This window comes from Peromyscus eremicus, chromosome 6 (assembly GCF_949786415.1).
Source record: "Peromyscus eremicus chromosome 6, PerEre_H2_v1, whole genome shotgun sequence".
Lineage (NCBI taxonomy): Eukaryota > Metazoa > Chordata > Mammalia > Rodentia > Cricetidae > Peromyscus > Peromyscus eremicus.
Window position 1 is genome coordinate 69,367,978 of NC_081421.1, and position 22,694 is coordinate 69,390,671.

At 49.1% G+C, this 22,694-nt stretch overlaps 3 protein-coding genes across 3 annotated transcripts in view; 2 read left to right on the plus strand and 1 right to left on the minus strand.

The window, feature by feature from the left end:
- The first annotated feature begins 363 nt into the window (after positions 1-363).
- On the plus strand, positions 364-4,997 carry Aph1a (aph-1 homolog A, gamma-secretase subunit). Its single transcript, XM_059265884.1, has 7 exons — positions 364-701; positions 1,245-1,415; positions 1,579-1,652; positions 1,888-2,010; positions 2,164-2,291; positions 2,612-2,735; positions 3,066-4,997. Exons 1-7 carry the CDS (start codon positions 589-591, stop codon positions 3,128-3,130), a joined length of 798 nt encoding a protein of 265 aa, XP_059121867.1. The 5' UTR covers positions 364-588; the 3' UTR covers positions 3,131-4,997.
- On the minus strand, positions 4,165-11,390 carry Ca14 (carbonic anhydrase 14). The gene is made up of 11 exons (XM_059265883.1): positions 10,850-11,390; positions 8,421-8,441; positions 7,362-7,541; positions 6,699-6,841; positions 6,392-6,487; positions 6,181-6,247; positions 5,871-6,028; positions 5,666-5,786; positions 5,427-5,447; positions 5,242-5,326; positions 4,165-4,609 (listed from the first exon to the last, which is right to left on the minus strand). The coding sequence occupies exons 1-11, from the start codon at positions 10,902-10,904 to the stop codon at positions 4,543-4,545; spliced, it is 1,014 nt and encodes a 337-aa protein (XP_059121866.1). The 5' UTR covers positions 10,905-11,390; the 3' UTR covers positions 4,165-4,542.
- Positions 11,391-12,521: 1,131 nt separating this feature from the next.
- The window catches only part of Anp32e (acidic nuclear phosphoprotein 32 family member E), a 39,887-nt gene continuing 29,714 nt past the window's right edge, over positions 12,522-22,694 (plus strand). Inside the window, exon 1 of the mRNA XM_059265887.1 lies at positions 12,522-12,669. The gene's annotated coding sequence lies outside the window, so the exon portion shown is untranslated. The remainder of the gene's footprint in view (positions 12,670-22,694) is intronic.

Below are 22,694 nucleotides of genomic sequence, written 5' to 3' on the forward strand. Positions count from 1 at the left end.
CGTCCCTATCTTTGTACAATCCCTATCCTGGGCTCTTTTTTTATTTGTCTCTAGATGCAAACAGGATCTTTCCCCACCAAAGCTCTTCTAGAAACAGGTAGGGTTGTTATCACCCTTCTCCACAGAGTAATGAAAAGAAACTGTCGCCAAGGCACAAGAGAACCCAGGAATCCTTGCCCTGATTGGGCCCAGTCCCGACCCACTGTTCTGGAGCCACTCCCAGCACCAAGTCGAGGGTTCGGAAAATGGGGAGACTACAACTCCCAGAAGGCCGTGCTGCCACGACCCCGCCTCTGCAGTTCCGCCCCATCAAGTATTCATTGGCCTTCCGGGGGTGGGGATTAGATGGGAGGTGGCCATGGGGCAGCGACCGGGGGTTGTTCCCTCTTCGGCTTCCGTAGAGGAGGTCGGGCGGACCTTCGTCCGGGGTTTCGGTGCCCCCCCTTCCCCTTCCCCGGGGTCCGGGGGTGACATTGCACCGCGCCCCTCGTGGGGTTGCGTCGCCGCCCCACGCGGACTCCCCCCCGGCGCGCTGCTCCCACTCGCCTCCCTTGGCCGGGGCTCCCTCCCGCCCCCAGCTGCCCAGTCATGGGGGCTGCTGTGTTTTTCGGATGCACCTTCGTCGCGTTCGGCCCAGCCTTCGCCCTTTTCCTGATCACTGTGGCCGGAGACCCGCTTCGGGTGATCATCCTGGTCGCGGGGTGAGTAGCGAGTGGTGGAGACGGGGCCAAGCGTAGAGAAAAATGATGCAGAAAGAGCTGGAGGAACTGGGGCGAGCATGGGAGCCTGAGTTGGGGGACAGAGGTAGGAAAAGGTTGGACAGGATCAAATCGTGGTTTAGGCGATTTTTCCGCAGTCGGCTTCCGCCTTCCAGGGATTTCACAGATTCCTCCTGTAGTCCTCCCGGCAACGTCAGAGAAGGCCCAAGGCCGAGACTAGTGAGGGGGCTGTGCTGACCTCGGCCAGGCGAGGACCCAGGAATGGATACCTTGCTTGTCCGTCCGTGCCCGCACACCGACTCTCATCGCACTGAAGACTCTTAACCAGATTTCCTCCCCGTCTGCCGCTTGCAGATTCCTACAGAGGAGTCTGTTGGTGGAGACACTTATCCTATTTGGTCCCTGTCTCCCTGACCATCCGGAAGTCTAACTTCCACTTTTCATGCTGCAGCCTTGGCTGGTTCCCTCCTTGACTTCCCTGGCTGCCCCTGTCCGTGCCTCTCTCATTGCCTTGTGTTTCCTCAGAGCCTTTTTCTGGCTGGTCTCCCTGCTCTTGGCCTCTGTGGTCTGGTTCGTCTTGGTCCATGTGACAGACCGATCAGATGCCCGGCTCCAGTATGGCCTCCTGATTTTTGGTGCTGCTGTGTCTGTGCTTCTACAGGAAGTGTTCCGCTTTGCCTACTACAAGCTCCTTAAGTAAGGGCAAGGTGGGGTCTGGAAGGGAGAGGGGACAGTGGTGTGAATAGTGGGAAGCGGGCCAGCCCTTGGATAGCGGTTGGAGTAAGGGGCATTAAAGGGAGGGTATTAGAGGGACGGGAACATTCCTGCCCTCCCTTATATTTCCTCTCTTTTATCCCAGGAAGGCAGATGAGGGCCTAGCATCGCTGAGTGAGGATGGACGATCACCCATTTCCATCCGCCAGATGGCCTATGGTGAGCCAAGGGAGAGGGACCGACCAGAGGAGGGGGCGGACACCCCCCTCCTCCCTTTCAGGGTAATCTAAACATCCGCATGTGCTAAGTGTTTTTCTTCATACTTGACATCCAAGGAGAGGCGGTCTGGAGGGAGTGTAGGTATGGCAGAATTTCCACTGGGCATGGGGAAGGAGGTACTGGTAAGGATGCCGTGGTGATCTCGGATGTTGACGAGAGCCTCCCTCCCCCCCAGTTTCTGGTCTGTCCTTCGGTATCATCAGTGGTGTCTTCTCTGTTATCAATATTTTGGCCGATGCACTTGGGCCAGGTGTGGTTGGGATCCATGGAGACTCACCCTATTACTTCCTGACTTCAGGTAAGGCTCACTTCTAATCTGGAGTTTATGCCCCGTCCATCCCTGGCCCCGATCTGATTTAGTGACCTTCCCTGGGAGACTCCTCTGGCTCAACATCTCAGGAGGCTGGGAGAAGGTCAGGGACGCATCTCCTCCCCATCTCCCTCCCTGCAGCCTTTCTGACAGCAGCCATTATCCTGCTCCACACCTTTTGGGGAGTTGTGTTCTTTGATGCCTGCGAGAGGAGACGGTACTGGGCTTTGGGCCTGGTAGTTGGGAGTCACCTGCTGACGTCAGGACTGGTGAGTTGGAGATAGGGGCCTGAGTCAGGGAGAAACCATTTCATGGTGAGTGGGATGGGGCATGTCTCTGCATTCTGTCACCTCCACACCAGTTAGGCCACCTGCTCTGGGGAGGAGCCTGACGTGCTTAGTCAGACCAATGCAGGAGGCCTGAGGTGAACAGCTGAACCCTCTGAGGGAATCTGCAATCCAAAGTTCCCTTAGCTACAAGATGTTGGTGCTTTGAAGGGAAGTCTGGGGGAGATTCGGTCAGAGGCACGAAGTGAGTGTTGGGGTTCGGTGGGGGGAGAAGCTCACCTCTTTTCTGTCCTCGTTCTCAGACATTCCTGAACCCTTGGTATGAGGCCAGCCTGCTGCCGATCTATGTAGTCACTGTGTCCATGGGGCTCTGGGCGTTCATCACAGCTGGAGGCTCCCTCCGAAGTATCCAGCGCAGTCTCTCGTGTAAGGACTGACTACCTGGACTGATCGCCCGACAGATCCCATCTGCCTGTCCACTGCCCATGACTGAACCCAGCCCTAGCCCGGGTCTATTGCCCACGTCCTCCGTCTCCTCGCTGATGTGTCCCGCTACCTTCCGGGTTTGGCGTTGTCCATTTGTGGCCTGTAGTCTCTAAGCTTTATCAGGAACAGCCTGGGTGCAGCCCGTCAGGGACTGGTGGGTTTGAATCTGTATTTCTCCCCACCACCTGGGGAGCCCCTTGTCCAGGTCTCCCCATGTGTCAGTGCTCCGCTCTCACCCTGCCCACGACTCACCCCGCTTCCCCTCTGCAGGCCGACGGCAGGAGGACAGTCGGGTGATGGTGTATTCTGCCCTGCGCATCCCACCCGAGGACTGAGGGAGCATGGGGGGGACCCCTGGGCCTGGGGTGCCCTCCCGACCTCCTCCTGTATTTCTCCATCTCCAGTTCTGGACAGTGCAGGTTGCCAAGAAAAGGGACCTAGGTTAGCCATGGCCCTGGTGACGAAGTTACCGGAGGCCCAATGGTAGATGAGTTCAGTTTTCCAGTATCTCCTGCCCAAACTGGACAGCTTGGTCTTTTTCTCAGGTCTGAAAGGAACCATTTTTGGTATGATAATGACCCCAGAAATGCCTTTTTTTTTTTTTTTTTAAAGTGTGGGGGGGAGGCGGTATACTGGGAGCTTCCTAACCTCCTGTGGGCTGTACTTTTGCTCCAGAAACTTCTGATCATGGCTCATTTCTATCCCACTTTCCCCTTGGTCCCAGGCCCTGGGGAAAAGGAAGGAAGTGCATGTTTGGGAACTGGTACCACTGGAACTCATGTTTTAACGTCCGTGACCATCAGCACCCCTCCTCTCCCCAAGGTGAAGTGGAGGGTGCTATGGGGGTTGGTCTATTCCATGGCAGCGCCCCTGGAGGAGTCAGGCGACCATGGCATTGCAGGCCAAGAGGGCAGACATTTTTTCTAGTTTTTAATTGGGGTGTGGGTGGGCGGGGGAGGTTTTCTATCACGTGTCATTTTTCTGCTGAGGGTGGGATATCCCATCCTTTTAATCAAAGTGATTGTGATTTTGACTAATAAAAAGGACTTTATAATTGTGGGGGAACTTGGCTTTCAAGAGAGGGGATAATGGATTGAGATTTCTAGCCCCTGGTGGCTCTGTCCATCCTCCTCCCTGGCCTGGCAACCGGTGTTCACCATGGCAGCTTTGGTGTAGTATCAGAAGCATCGGTTGGTGGTTTAACGTGTAGAAACTGAGTTAATTTTTGCCAGAAGTAGATTCCCCCTGGGAATAGGATACAAGGAGTTAATCCCCCAGTTTTCTTCTCTGTGTCTGTCTCTACCACCCAGAAGACAGAGGAACTCTCCCACAAAGGCACAAAAGACAGACCAGAATTAAGGTCAGAAACTTGAGTTTTCAAACATTATTGAGCAAAAAAAATAACTAAAATCCTAGTAGCAGCTTTTTTTCCTAGAGGAAAAAAAAATCCACGATGTGTATCTAGGGGAGGGGCCGTGAAAGTGTAAGGGGAGGGATATCAGGGCCTATCCTCCGCTTCTTCATAGCTAAACATTAAAACAGGGATCTCCTGACCTTCGTTGTTGAAAGGCCAAAGGCTCCGCTCTTCCTTGCAGAGCTGGGTCCTTGCTTCTCTGGTGTATGAGTGGGGAGGTGGTATGTAGAAGGGCATGTGTCTGCCTACTACTGGTAGTTCAGTCCTTGCACCCCCTTAGAGAGGCTCTCTAACAGGTATAAGGGGAAGGCGTCCGTGGCATCTTGAGACAGCTTACGCCTCTGTGGCAGCCCGTGCTGAGGTGAAGACCACACTCTTCCTGTTCCCTAGCCTCTTCTTCCTGGAAGGATAAATAGTGGTTTATGGGAGAGACTATTGTCCCAAGTGAAGATTGGACAGGAAATAAGTATCTAATTATGACCCTAAATTTTCTCCTTCCTTCCCCTTCTGAGTATTGGGATTACAAGTGTGTGCCAGCATGCCAGGTTTAATGTGGTGCTAGGGGTCAAACCCAGGGCTTCGTGCATGCTAGGCAAGCACTCCACCAGCTGAGCCATAGCTCCAGAGACATTTTTTATTTATTTTTTTTTTGAGACAGGGTGTCTTTCTATGTAGCTCTGGCTGTCTTGGAACTCACTCTGTAGACCAGGCTGGCCTTGAACTCACAGAGATCCTTCTGCTTCTGCCTCCCAAGTGTTGGGATTAAAGGTGTGCACTACCATACCCGGCTGAGAATGCATTTTTTTGTTCTTGTTTTTTGTTGGCTTGTTTTTTTGAGACAGGGTTTCCCTGTGTAGCTCTGGCTGTCCTGGAACTCACTCTGTAGACCAGGCTGGCCTTGAATTCAGAGGTCCGTTTGCCTCTGTCCTCCAAATGCTAGGATTAAAGGTGTGCACCACTGCTGCCCAGCCTCTGAGAATACTAGTGAATAAAAGCAAAGGACTGCAGGGATAGAAAGTAGGAGGACCTCACCTAATTTTTCGAGCGATGAAATAAACAGCCAGCAGAAGGCAGAGACATCCGGCCAGGATTCCCACGCCTAGACCCAGCATCTCTCCTGGGGAGATAAAGATGTCAGCCCAGTGTAACAGGCGCTAAGCCTTTCCAGTTTTGCTGGGAACCAGGACCCCTCATATTTCCATACAGGGCTGTCTTACCTGTGGTATACAATGGTCCCACTGTAGAGGAAGAAAACTTGGGTTAGGGGGGTTTCAGAACATCTTCCCATTTGGGAGCTCTGCTTACACACCTGGAGAATGACCTGGGCGTCCATGGCCAGGAGTGGTTCCCAGTCTAAAGTATGAGAACCCGCCCTTGGCCTTTTCCTGCCCAGGGCTTGACTGTTTCATGCCTTGAGTTCCTCAGTTTTCCACCTCTTCTGAGCCCTGCAAGTCACCTTGGGTGAACGAAGCAAAGACGATCCGCTGGTTGAGAGGCTGGGGGACTCTGTAGTTCTGTATGAGGGGCTCAGGGGCCTCCTCTTCTGTAGAGGACAACGTCTCCTGGAGCTTTTCTAACTGAGGAGCAGCAGTGTAGAAGTCACTCTGGGGCCTGGGCAAGGGTCTGAAGCTAAAGTAGCTCTTCGCCTGCCCACCACTCACCTGTCCCATTGAAATCTGGACCCTTCTGTTGAAGACTGTCCAGAGGACACTCTGGTAGCAGGGGGGGGTTGTGAGCGAGCCGTTGTAACGGAAGAACTGCTCCAGCTGTTGGGGGAGCAGCTCTCTCACACTGAAGGGCGGCACTAAGGTTACATCATCTAGGGAGAACAGAGCAATGGTCACCCTTCCTGGACCGGGTTCCTCTAGGCAGAATGGACTGCCAACCCACTGGCTGCTCCCAAAGCCTCTTCGGTTGACTTTTGAAGGTTTCTCTACAGTTGAATTCTTGCTGCAGGTTTTTAGGGCTCACCTTTGTGTCTTATTTTATGCAGATGACTCAGAATGTGCTCATAGGCTGGATTCTCAGTCTCGCCCACCTGTGAAGGGAGTGTATGGTAGAAGCATGTGTTTGGGAGTAAGAGTGCATGGGGTAAATAGTACAGAAAGGCCGGCAAAGAACAGGCCTGAGGATTGTAAATAAACGGTGGAGAGAGACCTGAGAGAGCTTAGGGGTGACTGACCTCAATTAAGATGCCTAGGACAGCCAGGCCCTGAGGCTTCTGAGCAGCCTCACTCAGGCTGCCATAGGACTCCGAGTCATAATGGACCACGTGAAGCTGTGGGGAGGAAGAAGGGGACCGAGTTACCTGGTGCTTCCTCATTCTTCCCAGGGCTTTGACTTAGGTCACCACCTCAATCCCCCAACCCAAGGCTCTGCCCCCAAAGCTTTGCCTTCTCCCCTCAGTCTGACTTTGCAAGGGCTCAGACCCATCCTTTCTCCAAGATCAACGGAATGGCGCCCTCTATATCCCGAGTCCTAGTTGGTACCTCTGCAGCTGTGGCTTCGCTGTTGACCTGGTGCTCTGAGCCCTCTTGGGATCCTTTCTGACCCCAGTGCAGGTGGAGCTGGGCTGCTGTGTATTTCCGGGGCAGTCCCCCCAGGTGCAGGGTAGGGGGCAAGGAGAGCTGGACTGTGAGGAAAACAAGGTGGGATCGGTGGGGGAATGTGGACAGTTCCCACCCCGACCTGCCACCACTTGGGACACTTGGCTCTTCTCTTCCTTCTCCTCCCAGAATTGCCTGGCTCCTCTAAAGGCTGTGGCTTTTCTGACAGGGTAGCCTCTCTGCTGATGACCAGTCAGTACTACAGCACTCTCCTACACACTGAGCTTGATCATAGACATTCAATCCCACCTTGCCTGCAGAGCCTGAATCTCTTTGAGACAGGGTTTCTCTGTGTAGCCCTGGCTGTCCTGGAACTCGCTCTGTAGACCAGGCTGGCCTCGAACTCACAGAGATCTGTCTGCCTCCGCCTTCACCTCCCAAGTGCTGGGATTAAAGGTGTGGGCCACCATTGCCCAGCTCTGAACCTCATTTGTCCGTGTTAATTAATGGAGTATTCTAAGATTTTGCAAATTAGGGGTCTTATTTCCTCTAGCTCTTTTAAGATCTGAGCGAGAACCTGCAGTCACTTGTAGTAAGGTCTTTTACCTGTGTGGCCATTGTTATGTAGCTCCAAAGGTTCAGTACCAGGCTGGTCATATCCATGGGGCTGTACAGCAGGCAGATCAGGGTCAAATATCACACTGTCTGTCTGGATGTCGATGGGGGACTGGGCATTGCCTCCACACTCAGGGTAAGAGGCTGGCCAGTGGTCCTGACCATGTGGGCCTGGTGGAGGAGTAAGTTACCATGGGCGTTTGGCCTGCCCACAGCCCCAGCCACCCTTTAGTAACCCCCCCCCCATACTGCACATGTTATAGTGGAAGTAGAGATCTACTCTCGCCACCCAGTTGGGCAGGGCTGGGTGAGGGGGGAGTCCCCACTGCACTCTAGGCTGCAGCGCCCCTCGCCTCCCTAGAAGCAGGGGTGATTCTCCAGCTACCCTAGTTAGTGGGAGAGTGGTAGCTTTCAATCACCTGGAGTTTGAGAACAATGGAGCTTGAAGGTGGGAAGAGGAAATAGAGAGCCTGAATCCCCGGAGAGGTCGAATTTGAGGGGGACAACTGACCCTAACAACCGCCCTGTCAAGTAGTCTTGGGGTCCAGATATGCTTTCTATCACTCACTCCTTACTCTCACACTGGACCTTGCTTTGACTGCAGATAGGTCACTAATCAGACATTCAAAGGGATTGAGTTCCACTGTCCCTAGAGTCATAGTATCCCGCCAGCCTCTTCCTCCTGACCTCACGCTCTGTCCAGTTTCAGACAGGTGGCGGGTAGGACTGTTGGGGAGAAAGCCAGAAGAATGGCCGCTGAGCGCAGTGTGCCTCTCCCCACCCAGGCTGCTTCATTCCCACACAGATTGACGGCGGACTCATTGGCCTTTTCGCTGAATCAGCAGACGTGGGATTTAATGGTTAGAGCAGGGTCTAGCAGCCACATGTGCAAACCCCAGGGCATGTGTCTGTGTGGTGTCGTGCAGAAGACAGGGGCTAGTGTGTGAAGCTCAAGGGAAGCTCTTCCTCCTCCCCAGGACAAGTCTTCGTGTCAGGTGAGGGGGTCCCAGGGTGAAAGGCGTGCCAGGCCATCTGGAGTTCTGCTCTCACCTTCATATGTCCAGTGGTGACCTGTAAGAGAGAGTCGTGTGGGCTGTGGCCAGCGCCGCGGGAGCAGTGCCCGGCGGGAGCAGTGCCCGGGGCCTCCGCTCCGCTCTCCACTCCCTCCAGCGCCCCCTCCTTTGCTGCTCTCTCCCCCTCCACTCCAGCACTTCCCAAGTGAAGTCCTGAAACTGGACACCTTGGTGGAAAGGTCGGGGGTCCTATTTAAAATAACTAGCCAGGCTGTGCCCCGGGGTTAATGAGTAAAGAGGGAGGGGCAACGGCAAGAGATAACGCCGAGAGACTAAAATTAACCTGGATCCAAATGTGCAGGCGGCCCAACCCTTACTTTTCTCCAGCTGGAGCCAGTCAGTGTAACACTTAGAAGATCGGGGTTGGGTAGGGTAAGGGTGTGGGCAGAGGGCTGGGAAGGACAGAGAACAAAAGAGGACGGGAACACGTTCGGTGTGTGGCGGCACTACTGATGGCAGGAGGGTCTGTTAGCCCTTTGCCGTGATGCACCACCGCACGAGTGGAGACACAGGACTTCGATTCATTCTTCCTTTCTGGTCTTACTAGCTCTACAGGGAAGTTGCCTACCATCACGAAACCCGGCTCCTGCACTCTCAGACAGCGAGGCAGGAGTCAGGGGAAGGTCTATTCTAGGTTGAGGGTGGTGGGTGGGCAAGGCAGCCGGGCCGGCAAGGACGGGATGAAAGTGAAGCATTGTGTGTCGAGAGGAGAGCTGCCAGCCTGGTCACATGCAGGCTCTCATGCCGTTCTGCCTCTGGCTAAAAATCTGGGGGTCTGTGGATCTAACTAACCCCCCATGGCTAACCTGCTCTGAGGAGAAAAGGAAATCTAATTGTAGATTGGCTTGTACTGTTTAAATCTAGAAATGGGGGGGACAAAAATCCCAAGTTCCTTTTCGTCTTTATTAGTCCTTCACTTATTTTGTTATTTGAGGCAACGTTTTGCTCTGTGGTCCATACTGGCCCAGTATTCACCATGTGGTCCCAGCTGACCTCACACTTGGGACAACTAACTGTGCCTCAGCCTCCTGAGTGCTGGAATCACAAGCATGTGGTACAATGCCCGGCGTCTCTATCATTCCTTTAACTGCTCAGACTTGTAAGATGTTTTAGGTCTCATCCTTGGTCTGTCCAGCTGGCCCATTCCTCAGCTCAAGAGACTCTGCAGTGTAGCTTAAGTGGGAGGAGATGGTGGCGCACGCCTTTAACTCAGGAGGCAGAGGCAGAGGCAGAGGCAGAGGCAGAGGCAGAGGCAGATGGATCTCTGTGAGTTCGAGGCCAGCCTGGTCTACATAGTGAGTTCCAGGACAGCCAGGGCTACACAGAGAAACCCTGTCTCAAACAAAACAAAACAACACTCCCCCCCCCCCAACAAAGCTCAAATGGGGTTGGAGGCATCCACTCATTCACTATCTCTGTGGGATACCACAACAGCTAGAGTTCCCTGGCTTTGTGAAGGGGCCCTGCCCTTCCTGTTAAATGCTCAGCACTGATTCTAATATCTACTTCTCCTCTTTCCCCGTTTCTTCTCAAAAGAGAACTTTGACTCTCCGTTTTCACTTGGTTCCTTTGGTCCCATCTGCTTCCTGCCTCCTCTTGCTTTCTAGGTACTCCTCCCGCTTAGTTCTTCCAACAAACCCTCCACCTACTATGTGCTGGATACTGAATGTGACGTGGGAAGCACAAAAAACAATGTAGACGCCAGGCATAGTGATGCAGACTGAGGCAGAAGCAAGTCTACCCTCAGCTGCATGGTGAGCTACCCTCTGGCTCCAGGAGACCTTGTCTCAAAAACAAAGAAACAAACAAGCAACAACAAAAAAGCTGTGGGAATGCCTGAAGCATTCCTGGACTCCAGGAACACCGTTTCCCGAGAGTCTTTCCCTCTCTTTCCCACTCCTGAAAGTACACTGTACATAAAGGGCTAGTGACCGAGGGCTAGTAACTCAGTCTATCATCGTGTTACTTTCAGGGAAATGGACCAGTTGGTTAGTTTCTCTGGACCCCTTGGCAGGTAGTGGGATTATCATCTGATCAGCTGGGAATCGGGGTCTCCGCGGGCACCCCTGCTCCCCCTAACCAGCAGAGTGCATAAACAAAGGAGCGCTGCCTGGGACCAGGGCAGTAGGGAAAGAGCTTTGCAGAGAACTGTAGCTGGCCAAGTTTCCTACACATGTGAGCGTTCACACGCTGGCCCCTGCTAGTTCTCCCCTGCCGCAGCAATAGCAGTAAGAGCTGGGCTAGAGAGGGAAAGGAAAAGAACAGAGGCCTCTCCTCCATACTCTAACCCCTACCCCACCCCCAGCCCCATGCCTTTTCCCCAGCCCCTAGGCTTCCCTTTACACCTCTCCTCCCCCACTTAAGTACACATGGCGTGGACATTAGCACAGACACAGTTGTACCTACCCCCATCTGCAGCCAGGATCCAAGTCACCTTTAACAGGAGAGTGAAGAGCAACATTATCTCCACAGCGGTGCACGGGGGAGCCAGGAATTTGGGAGCTAGGAGAGAGAGGTGTGGAAGGAGAGAGAGAAGAGTTTCTGGCGTGTTTTCTTCTGGTCTCTGCAAGCTTCCAGGGATTTGATTTTCCTCAGGTTAGAACGAACTTCTGGATCCCAGGATAAATTAATCAATCTCTCTCTCTCTCTCTCTCTCTCTCTCTCTCTCTCTCTCTCTCTCTCTCTCTTCCTCTCTCAGCTCTCTGTCCCTCCGTAGTCACTACACCACTTACTGGCCAGCAACTTCACAGTTGCCTCCGGCTTTTAAGGTGGCTCTGTACCGGTGTACGTGAGGAGGGGGTGGTACCTGGGCTGCAGGAGAGCAGCTAGCTCCTTAAATAGCGGATTAGGCATGCAGGATGGCCCCGCGGAGCGCCCTGGCCTTGGTTCAGGAGCCCAGCAGGAGGGAGCTCTTCCTTTGCCGTTCACACTGCCGCTCAGATGGGTGTCCCCTGGAACTCTCGGGCGGGGAAGGGGGGTTTTGCACCTCTCTCTCCAAGGACAATGTGTCCTCGCCTGCCTAAGGAGCACATCCCTGGGTGGTGTGGGACAGCTGGCGGGGAACCTGTTTCCAAACCCAAGAGAAGTTGAGCTGGTTGGGACTAGAAAGGATTCAGACTTGGGAGATAGAAGAACAGAAGTTGGGGGCTCAGGGCGCTGGTAGGGAGTGGAAAGTCAATGTTTAAAATCTGGATTGTGGAGACCAAGAAGTGGGGCGAGGGGAATTTGTCTTCCCGGCTGTCTTTCTCTGGTGCCTGTCACTACCCACCCCCTTCCTTAGGTCCACGTGCCTGTGTGGCCTGGGGTGGGGGTGCGGTTTTGTTTGCCGTATAAAGCCCATTTGTGTGCACAGCGGGGGAGGGGTTGTCACAGCACCAGGGAGAGACAGCATTCTAACTACCAGACCCAGCCACCTCCCTCCCCGGGGAGCCCAGATCTAGGGCGCCTTTTGTCACTGAAGAGGACACTGACCCCTAGCAGAGAGGCCTGGACAGGAGGGGCGATGGGTGACTGTGGAAACAATTACTGTCACCATGAGAAAAAGGCGGACTCCAGAGAAAGAGAGGGGAGGGGCCAGAGAGAGGCCATGTGACCAGCGGGGCGAGGGGGTCCGGGGGGCTTCCCGCCCACCCGACAAAGGGTCGCTGCAGGTCCAATGGGACCGAGTGAGACCTGCCACCGTGGAGTTAGCCAGTGGAGCATGGAGGCTGCGTGGCGTCTCAGGAATGTGAGCTGTTGAGCGCTCCCCCACGGGACTGGAAATCCCGATCGGAATGTACATCCTAAGTCCCTCATTAGTGAGTGTGAAAACCACAGATAATTTCAAGCTAGGTGGTGAAATCTCTGTCTCCTCCATACCCTTCGCTCACTAGCCTAGGGCATGCACCTACGTGAGGTCCTTCTGCCCTCCTGGTTCCTAACAAGTAGCAATAAATAGCCAAAACAAAGGGAGCCGAAGCCAAACAAGGGCACAGGATAAAAGCCAAATGAACAGAATAATGCATGTGCTGGGTCATCACTCCTGCGGAGACAGGAGCTCCGAGCGCTTTTCTGTCCCGTGACTAAGCTTCCGAGCAAGCCTGATTTTTTGTTTTGTTTTGTTTTATGTAACCTTTTTTATACTTTCATCGCTTTGCGAATTCTTCATCCCCTATAGAAAAGTTTCCGTCTTGAAATCGTTCCAAAGCTCCATCCATCCCATCTAGGAAGAATAAAAGATGTAAAATGTAAGTTAAGACGTCTTTGGAATCGGGGAAGTTATAGGAGGTGGGGTGGGGGAGGGAGAGCAGATACATATTTCACAAGGTAGGAAAGAAGGAGTTGGGAGAGAATGACCGGGTCAGGCCGGAGCTCCCCTGGAGCATCAGCGACCGAGATTCAGCTTCCCGGGCAGGAAGTGCGTCTCGCCTGGCGCCACCTCCTGGCTTACCTATGAATTTTTAAATTTTAAAATGTGGGATTCCTTCTGGACAGCAGTCGGTGCTGGACGTTTGGGGACTTTGCCTACACGATTGAACGTTGCTTCATAAGAGAAATCTTAGCTCCTAGTCAACACTTGGGCTCCCCGAGCAAGCAGCCCGTCCCGGAGTTCCGATTCCCCCAAAGGAACAAAGGCTGGTTTCTAGGAGAGGGAGAAAGAACTGCCCTCCTCCGACTTGACTTTTTGTTTGGCTCTTTGGCGTTACTGTGAACACATTGCTTTCTAGCTGCGTTGATTTGGAGTAGGTGCAAAGGAAATATGTGAAAAGGGGGAAGGAAAAGAGGAGAAAGGTGACTGAGTTATTCGACCTCCTCCAGGTAGTTTCTCCTCAAACTCCCGAGTCTTTGTTTGGGTTTTTCCCTTCTCGCTCCCAAGCCCTCTGCTCACCCTGCACCTGGCCCAAAGCCCACCAAACCCGAGACATTCCACTGCCGTATGGCGCCATCTCCTGTCCTTGCGAGGCAGTGAGACGTGAATGTCAGATCACAACTGTTTGTCTTTTCTTAAAAGTTCTTAACTTGGATATTTAAACTCACTGCTTTAGAATGCTCCTGTGGCAAACCCTCTCAGTGCCCTGAGTTTGCGTGGTAGGGTACAAGGTTCAGTAAAGGATGGAGTTAGGTTAAAACAACAATTGAGGAGACAGATTAGATGAAATTAGATTTTCTAGAAAAGCTAATAACAAAAACAAACAAAAAGAAACGCTAACAACGTTGTTGCTGAGATGATATAATGGAGGTACAAACATTCTAATTTTATAGGTAATAAAATCACATTTAGTATTACATGCTTGCCTTCTGCAAACACAGAAGTGTTTACAAATTACAGTTTTCGGTAAATTTGTCGTCAGAAATATTGCAGATGTGTGTGTGTAATTTATTTGTATTTTATGTACATTGATGTTTTACCTGCATGTATGTCTGTGTGAGGGTGTAGGATCCCCTGGAACAGGAGTTACTGACAGTTGTGAGCTGCCACGTGGGTGCTGGGAATTGAACTCGGGTCCTCTAGAAGAGCAGCCAGTGCTCTTAACTGCTGAGCCATCTCCTCTGCAGGTTTTTTTCTCTTTTAATTAAAAAGTAATTTTCTGTCATGAATTGATTACATGCACAGAACACCGCTAGGTTTATGAATGCTTGTGGATTAAATGAATGAATCTATCTCGTCTGTGGAACAGTATTGGCTGTTGTTCCACCTCTGCCGTTTCACAGACCTTTAGACCAGCAGGGCCCTTGGGCATCCATCCAAACTCCTTGTTATGCTCAGTGGAGAATGAATTTTGAGGGATTTAGGGATTCAGCTGTGTTTGATGAGAAAGCTGCGGGGCTAAATCAGCAAGAGAGTCCAGACCTCCATGAGCATTCCTCAGCACCACTGGCTCACAAACATTGGTGAGCATTGGAGTCACCTGGAAAGCTTGTTAACACAGATTTCCAGCCTGCATCCTCATAGCTTGTTTGTTTGCTTGTTTGTTTGTTTAAGACGGGTTATCTCTACATAACCCTGGCTGTCCTGAAACTCACTGTGCAGACCAGGCCAGCCTTGGACTCACAGAGATTCACCTGCCTCTGCCTCCCAAGTGCTGGGATTAAAGGTGTGTGCCACCACACCTGGCCTATCTCAGTTCTGTAAGTCCAGACGTTTGCATTTCTTTTTACATTTATTTATTTATTTATTTATTTATTTATTTATTTATTTATTTATTTATTTGGTGTGGGTGTGCATGTGCACACTCATGCCATGGTATATGTCTAGAGATTGACTTTATTTTTACATTTACTTATTTTTGTGTACGTGTGTGGGCACACATGTAGAGGTCAGAGGACAACTTGTGGAAATTAGTTCTAACGTGTGTGTTTGGGGGTTGAACACAGGTCTTTAGGCTTAACAGCAAACACCCTTTCCCACTGAGCCGGTTTGCTGGTCCCCAGAGTCTACATTTGTAGCAGGTCCCTAGGTGAGATTAGATGGTGCTGGTAGTCTGCGGGACTTCCCCTGAGAGCACCTGCCCCATCCCACCACAGGAGCAGATGTGGTGAGTTGGCTGTTCTTTGTAGAGATTAAAACCACCAATTCACTCTGCGGCCACCATATTCTCTGAGCTTAGCAACAATTCCCTCACAAACGTATTTTAGGTACTTGTAGGTACTGGGAACCAGTCACGACTTAGAAATGAACAAGTGAGTAAGACATGATCTTTGCCCTAAAACACTCCCGAATCTCGAAGGGATGCAGATTTTGTCCAGTGTCTAGACAGTGTGAGTGTCCATATAGCGTCGGACGGAAGTGGGAGGGAGCCGGGGTGCTGCAGGAATGATGAACATTGAGACTTCTTTTACCTACACCAGTCTTTCTGTGCATGGCGATGTAACATTGTGATTTAACCAGAGCGGATCACCCATAATAACAGAACAGCGGCCACTTGAAGGTGGGCAGCGCCATAGCACCCTCTCTGAGAGTGACACCAAAGGATAGGCTGTCAAAGGAGGGTCCTCCCTGACACATGCAGCAACCTGTGACCTGTGGGAAAAGGCTGTCGCCCCCCCCCCCCCCAGGGTGATGATGTCTTCCCCCTGTTCTGGCTGCCTCATCCTGCCTGTCTTCTCCACTTCCTCCTTATGCTCTGCCTTCCGTCTAATTCAAGTTTGTGCACTAACACCCTAACAAAGTTCTTTTTGACAAGGAGAGATCCAGCCCCCTCTCCTCATATAACCTAGGCTAGACACAAACTCTCTGTATAGCTGAGGCTAACCTTTAATTCTTGATCCTCCTGCTTGAGTTCCCAAACATCAATGGTATGTAATCGGTGCCTGATTGAAACTTTTTTTATTTTATTTTTTAAAGATTAATTTATTTTATGTTTATGAGTATTTTCCATGTAGGTGTATAGAGGAACATGTGGATAGAGTGTCTGTGGAGGCCAGAAGAGGGTTTTGGATCCTCTGGAACTGGAGTTAGAGATGGTTGTGATCCACTTGTAGATGCTAGGAATTGAACCCTGGTCCTCTGCAGGAACATCCAGTACTCTTAATCACTGAGCATCTCTCCAGCCTTTTATTTATTTATTTTTCCAGACAGGGTTTCTCTGTTCAGGCCTGGCTGTTCTGGAGCTCACTCTAGACCAGTCTGGCCTTGAACTCAAAGATCTGCCTGTCTCTGCCTCCCAAATGCTGGGATTAAAGGTGTGCACCACCACTGCCCGGCTTATTATTTCATTTATTCTTCTATCTACATCTTTTATTGAATGCTGAAAGGAAGCACATTACAAAGATTGACTTTTCGCTCCTGATTTCTCTCTCCCTCTGCTCCACCTGCCCCTCTCAGTTCGGGAACCAAAGTTAGGACCTCGCACACGCTGGGCAAACACTCTAACACTGAGCGCACACTCCATGTCGATCCCATTCCCTTCTTCCGTTGTTTGTTGTTGTTACTGTTTTTATATTTTCTCCCTTTCTCAGACGAGGCTCTCACTGAGTAGCTCAGATCGGCCTTCAACTCCAGATTCTTCTGCGCATGCTTCCTGAGCGCTGCGGTTATAGCTGTGTATCAGCACGCCTGGCCCGATTTACTCCGGTTTTGTTTTCATTTTTTCGATTTTGGGAACTGAACCCAGGGGCCTTGTGTGATGGCCAAGGGCTTAAATACTGAGTGTTAGCTTCAGCTCTCTTGTTTCTTCTTCTTCTTCTTCTTCTTCTTCTTCTTCTTCTTCTTCTTCTTCTTCTTCTTCTTCTTCTTCTTCTTCTTCTTTCTTCTTCTTCTTTTCCAGACAAGGTTTCTCTGTGTAGCTTTGGCGCCTTTCCTAGAACTCACTCTGTAGCCCAGGCTGGCCTCAAACTCACAGAGATCCGCCTGCCTCTGCCTCCAGAATGCTGGGATTAAAGTCGTGCGCGACCAACTTCCGGCTTCTCTTGTTACTTCTTATTTTGAGATAAGAGTCTCACCAAATTGCCCAGGCTAGCCTCTCCAGTGGCGGGAATAAAGACTTTTTCAAAAAACAAAAGAGCTCAGGAGATAAATAGCGCAGGAGAGAAAGTGCTTGTCTTGTAAGCATGAGGTTAAGGGTTCAGATCTCTGGAGCCTGCGTAAATACGGACAGGTTTGGTGGCTGGGAGCAATCGAGGCAGACCTTGTAAACCTGTGGTAAACTTTGGACACACACACAAACACACACAAAAGTGCACACCATACACCCCCACACACAAACATGCATATCCCCCCCAATAATAAAAAGAAAAAAAATAGTAGTACTTGGAGTTGGCCCCAGAATAGCGGAGAACTTCAGATCTCAGCAAAGAATAATTAGTTTTCCCCCTCCTTTGTTATTTAATTTTTAAAAAGAAAAAATGTTTTCATTATAATATTATTTAAAAATCATTAAAATATTATAGAATATTTTAAAAATTTGATTGGAATAAAATTTATTTCATCTGTATGTAAACAAAATATTTAATAGTTTTGTTTGTTTGTTTGTTTGTTTGTTTGTTTTTTAAGATGATGTCTTACCACATAGCCCTGGCCTGGAACTCACTATGTAGATCAGGCTGGCCTGGAATTCACCAAGATCCAAGTGCTGTAATTAAAGGCATGCACCCCCACGCCTGGCTAATTATGGCATTTTGGAAATGCATGTTAAATCAGGGGCTGTCGAGATGGCTCAGGCATTAAAAGCACTTGCTGCTCTTCCAGAGGAGCAGAATTCACCTCTCAGTACCTATGCCAGGCTGCTCACAACCACCTCTAACCCAGCTTCAGGGAATATGACCCCTTCCTCTGCCTCCACTGACACCTGCACACACTTGCAACATCCATTCATACACAGACACAGTGATGCTGTTTTCCTTTTGGTTTTTGTTTTGGTTTCTGGAGACAGGATTTCTCTGTATAGCTCTGGCTGTCCTGGAACTCACTCTACAGACCAGGGTGGCCTCAAACCTAGAGATCCCCCTGCCTTTGCCTCCCAATTGCTGTGTACTACTACACCTGACCATGAATACATTTCTTAAAATGTGCGTTTATCAGGTAAGTTAGACTATGTGCCAGATGCTTATCAGGTAAGTTAGACTGTGTGCCAGATGCTTATCAGGTAAGTTAGACTGTGTGCCAGATGCAACAATTGTACAGAGGAAGAAATGGACTAATTAGCAGCAAGATTTGTTTTTTAAACAAAAGACCCAGGATAACTAAAAGAATCCTGTACAATAAAGCAACCTCTGGAGGCATCACCATCCCTGACCTCAAGCTCTACTATAAAGCTATAGGAATAAAAACAGCTTGGTACTGGTATAAAAACCAACATACAGACCAATGGAATTGAATTGAAGACCCTGACATTAATCCATGCACATATGAACACCTGATTTTTGACAAAGAAGCCAAAACTATACAATGGAAAAAAGAAAGTATCTTCAACAAATGGTGTTGGCATAACTGGATGTCAACATATAAAAGATTGCAAATAGATCCATATCTGTCATCATGCACAAAACTCAAATCCAAGTGGATCAAAGACCTCAACATAAATCCAGTTACACTGAACTTGATAGAAGAGAAAGTAGGAAGTTCACTTGAATGCATTGGCACAGGAGATCACTTCCTAAATATAACACCAGTAGCACAGACACTGAGAGCAACAATTAATAAATGGGACCTCTTGAAACTGAAAAGCTTTTGTAGGACAAAAGACATAGTCAATAAGACAAAAAACCAGCCTACAGAATGGGAAAAGACCTTCACCAACCCCACATATGACAGAGGACCAATCTCCAAAGTATATGAAGAACTCAAGAAACTAGACATCAAAATACTGAACAATCCAATTAAAAAGTGGACTATAGAGCTAAACAAAGAAGTCTCAAAAGAAGAATCTCAAATGGTTGAAAGACATTTAAGGAAATGCTCAACATCTCTAGTCATCAGAGAAATGCAAATCAAAACGACTCTGAGATACCACCTTACACCTGTCAGAATGGCTAAGATCAAAAACACTAATGACAGTCTATGTTGGAGAGGATGCAGAGCAAAGGGAACACTCCTCCACTGTTGGTGGGAATGCAAACTTGTACAACCACTGTGGAAATCAGTATGGCGGTTTCTCCCAAAAATGGGAATCGATCTACCTCAAGACCCAGCCATACCACTCTTGGGCATATATCCAAGGAATGCTCAATCATACCACAAAGATACATGCTCAACTATGTTCATAGCAGCATTATTCGTAATAGCCAGAACCTGGAAACAACCTAGATGCCCGTCATCTGAAGAATGGATTAAGAAAATGTGGTACATATACACAATGGAGTACTACTCAGCAGAGAAAAACAACGACAGCATGAAATTTGCAGGAAAATGGATGGAACTAGAAAATATCATCCTGAGTGAGGTAACCCAGATTCAGAAGGACAAACATGGTATGTACTCACTCATAAGTGGATACTAGATATAAAGCAAAGAATAATCAGATTGCAACCCACAGAACCAGGGAGGCTACATAGCAGGGGGGACCCTAGGATGACTGTGGCTTATAAGTTTTGGTTTTACCCAATCACTGGGCAAGCTTTAGTGAAACATTTCTCTATTATGATAAGAATTTGGAGCTGAAGAGATGGCTCAGTGGTTAAGAGCACTGACTGCTCTCCCAGAGGACCCAGGTTCAATCCCCAGCACCCACATGGCAACTCACAACTGTCTGTAACTCCAAGACCTGACACCCTCATACAGGCAAAATATCAATATACATAAAATAAGAATAAATAAGTATTAAAAGAAAAGCTGAAAAGCCAAAAAGGAATACTGTAAAAAAAAAAAAAAAAAGGATAAGAGTTTGTACTGTATCAAGCTGATGAAAGAAAATGTTGGCTGTACTTTCAGGAGGGGAGGCTAAAATCTTTTTAGACTATGGATTAGCCTATAGAAAAATGTCTGCTGTAAATCAAATAGTGAAAGGGAAGATAAATAGGAATCTCACTTACATAACGTAAGTAAAACATAGCTCTCTGAACAGATGAAGTTAGGTTTATTCTACATCCCAGAATCTAATCAATATTTATATGTATAATTCAGCTATCACTTGGCTTAAAAGGGCTTATTGAGAAGTGTTATCACACTATTTTCTACAGAGAAAATATTTTACTGTTTAAAATAACCATGTACTTTTAAATTATAACCTGTTTTTATGTTCAAAAACAAAACAAAACAAAACTTTAAAAAGAGAAAAGAGAAAAACTAAGCTGGGGACGGGCAGATGGCTCTGTGAGTAGAGGCGCTTGCCATCCAGACTGCTGAGTTCCACCCCTGGGACCAACAGGGCAGACCGAGGGAGCCAATTCTTGTGGGTTGTTCTCTGATGTCTACTCCCTCTTCACAGCACTCACGTACTCACAATAAACAAACAAATAAACTAAATTTAAAGATGTCTTTTAAAATGAAAAAAAAGATTTGTTTTTTAAAATTTTGTGCATTATATACATACAATGTTCTAACAAGAGAAGCGAATACGAGAATGTCCCTAAAGTAATGCAATTCTAAACAAACTAACAAAAAATGGCCAAGACGGGTGGTGTGTCCTTTTAATCCCAGTAGGAGGATCTCTGAGTTTGAGGCTAGCCTGGTCTACACAGGGAATTCTAGGGCAGCCAGGGCTACATAGAATAGAAAGACTCTGTCTCAAGAGAGAGAGAAAAAAGCTAGGGAGATGGTTCAGTGGTTAAGAGCATATCCTGTTCTTGGAGAGGGCGAACGTTCAATTCTCAGCACCCGTGACTGATGAGCACCTGCACTCACACACATCCCCTCACACAGACATGTGCATAATTTAAAATCAAATAAATCTTAAAAATTAAATCTTTATAGGCTGGTTAGAATCCGTTAGAATCCATGACACAACAGCCAATTCATTTTAACTACATGGTGCAACATATATAAAAATAAGTCATCAGAAGCCAGTCTTAGTCCGGTCCCAGTCCACAATAATGGAACTTTTATATAAAAACCTTACCCATAAATAAAGGTTGGTCCTGTAAAGAATAAGCTGGACACATTCCAGATGCTTTGGGGGGGGGGGCAGTGCTACCTTTTACAATTTCATTAGAGTAGGGCCGGTGAACCAAGAAAAAGACAGGGCAAAAAGCCCTTCTGAGCTGCTGTGGCCCTAGGGATGCCGTCATAAGGGTCACTGAGGCCACGGGAGGAAGTGCCGTTACAGCTGAGACTCCACAAAGGGCCTGTCTCAAGTGCAACCACCGCAGCCCCTCATAACAAAAGGGATATTAATCGTGTTAAATAAACGAGGCACTAAAGTGAATGGAAGTAACCCAGACACCCCATGTGCAAAGGGAGGGGATGAGAGCGGAGGGCAGTGGAGACCCATGCCCTTTTCCCTCCCGGTAGTGCCTGCCACAGGAAGAGCGAGCCAAGCAAATGCTCAAAGGCTGAAAAAGACGTGGATCACACTAGAGATTGTACAGCTCAGACCTTGCCTAATATAGCTGATTTTTGTAATCAGTATCCCTTTAATTGCTAAGAAAAAGTGAAGCCACATTTGGCATGTCCTCTCTTCCCAGTTTCAAAGTATCATATGGATCATAACTGGGTTGCAATTAGGATGCCAGCTAAAGGTTGGTTATGTGCAGCGGTTAACGTACAAAAGACCTTTTGGGCAAACAGAAATCATGACACTAGAAAACAGGTAAGAAAGCTGGTTTCTGTCCATATAGTCTGGTGGCATCTTGATCATAGTCGGGGTGGTGGTGGTGAAGAAGACATTTGCTAGGTAGATGGGGAAGGGCTGCTTACTCATCAGACCTCGTCACTCATGGGAACCCACACGTTTTCTGGTTAAGTGTGCCTCCGTGGACACTTTCCTTTCCCATGGCTGATGCTGGTACACAGGAAAGGAAAGGAAACACAGTTATTTAAGGAGACGGAGGTTGACAGCTCTCCTTACAGGTAGACAGAGAAGACACAGATTCATAACTCACCACCATGCATTACTAATAAAATGTCCAGATTCAGGCAGGCAAAGTGGCAGATGCCCTTAATCCTAGGTGGATCTCTGAATTCGAGGCCAGCCTGGTCTACAAAGTGAGTTCCGGGACAGCCAGAGATGTTACACAAAGACACCCTGTCTCAAAAAAGCAAAACCTGCTCTTGGCCTTAACATCATCTTCCTTGAAGCTCCCGCACCATGAGAGCGAAGTGGAGGAAGAAACGCATGCGCAGCACAAGAAAAGGAGGATGAGGCAAAGGTCCAAGAAAACCAGCCTGTGCACCCGCGGGGCTGAAGGAGCAGACAGGGATGCTGAAGGCCGGGACGCTGGTACAAGTTGTTGGAGTGTGTGCTGCTGTTGGTGTAAGTCCCAATGGACCTGAACATCACCATCTGCTCGCAGAGACCACCTGAGAGACTTGACTGCCTTCAATAAAACCGAAACAGTCCCGCTGGCCCTCTGCCCTGAACCTATGGCGTTCCGGACTAGTTCTGTTCTCACTTGGGGCCAAGTATAACTCGTGTGCAATAAACCATCTTTCTTGCTGTCTCAGCTGAAGAATCCAAAAATAAACAAACAAACAATTAGATAAATAAATAAACCAAAACAACAAAAACCCAAACCCGTCCCCCCAAAGAAAAATCCAGATTCAAGACTTAAGCTTATGATTGGTAAAATTTGAGAACAAATGCCCTGGAGAGATGGCTCAGTGGTTAAGAGCACTGTCTGCTCTTACAGAGAACTCAGGTTCGATTCCCAGGACCCACATGGAAGCTCACAACTGTCT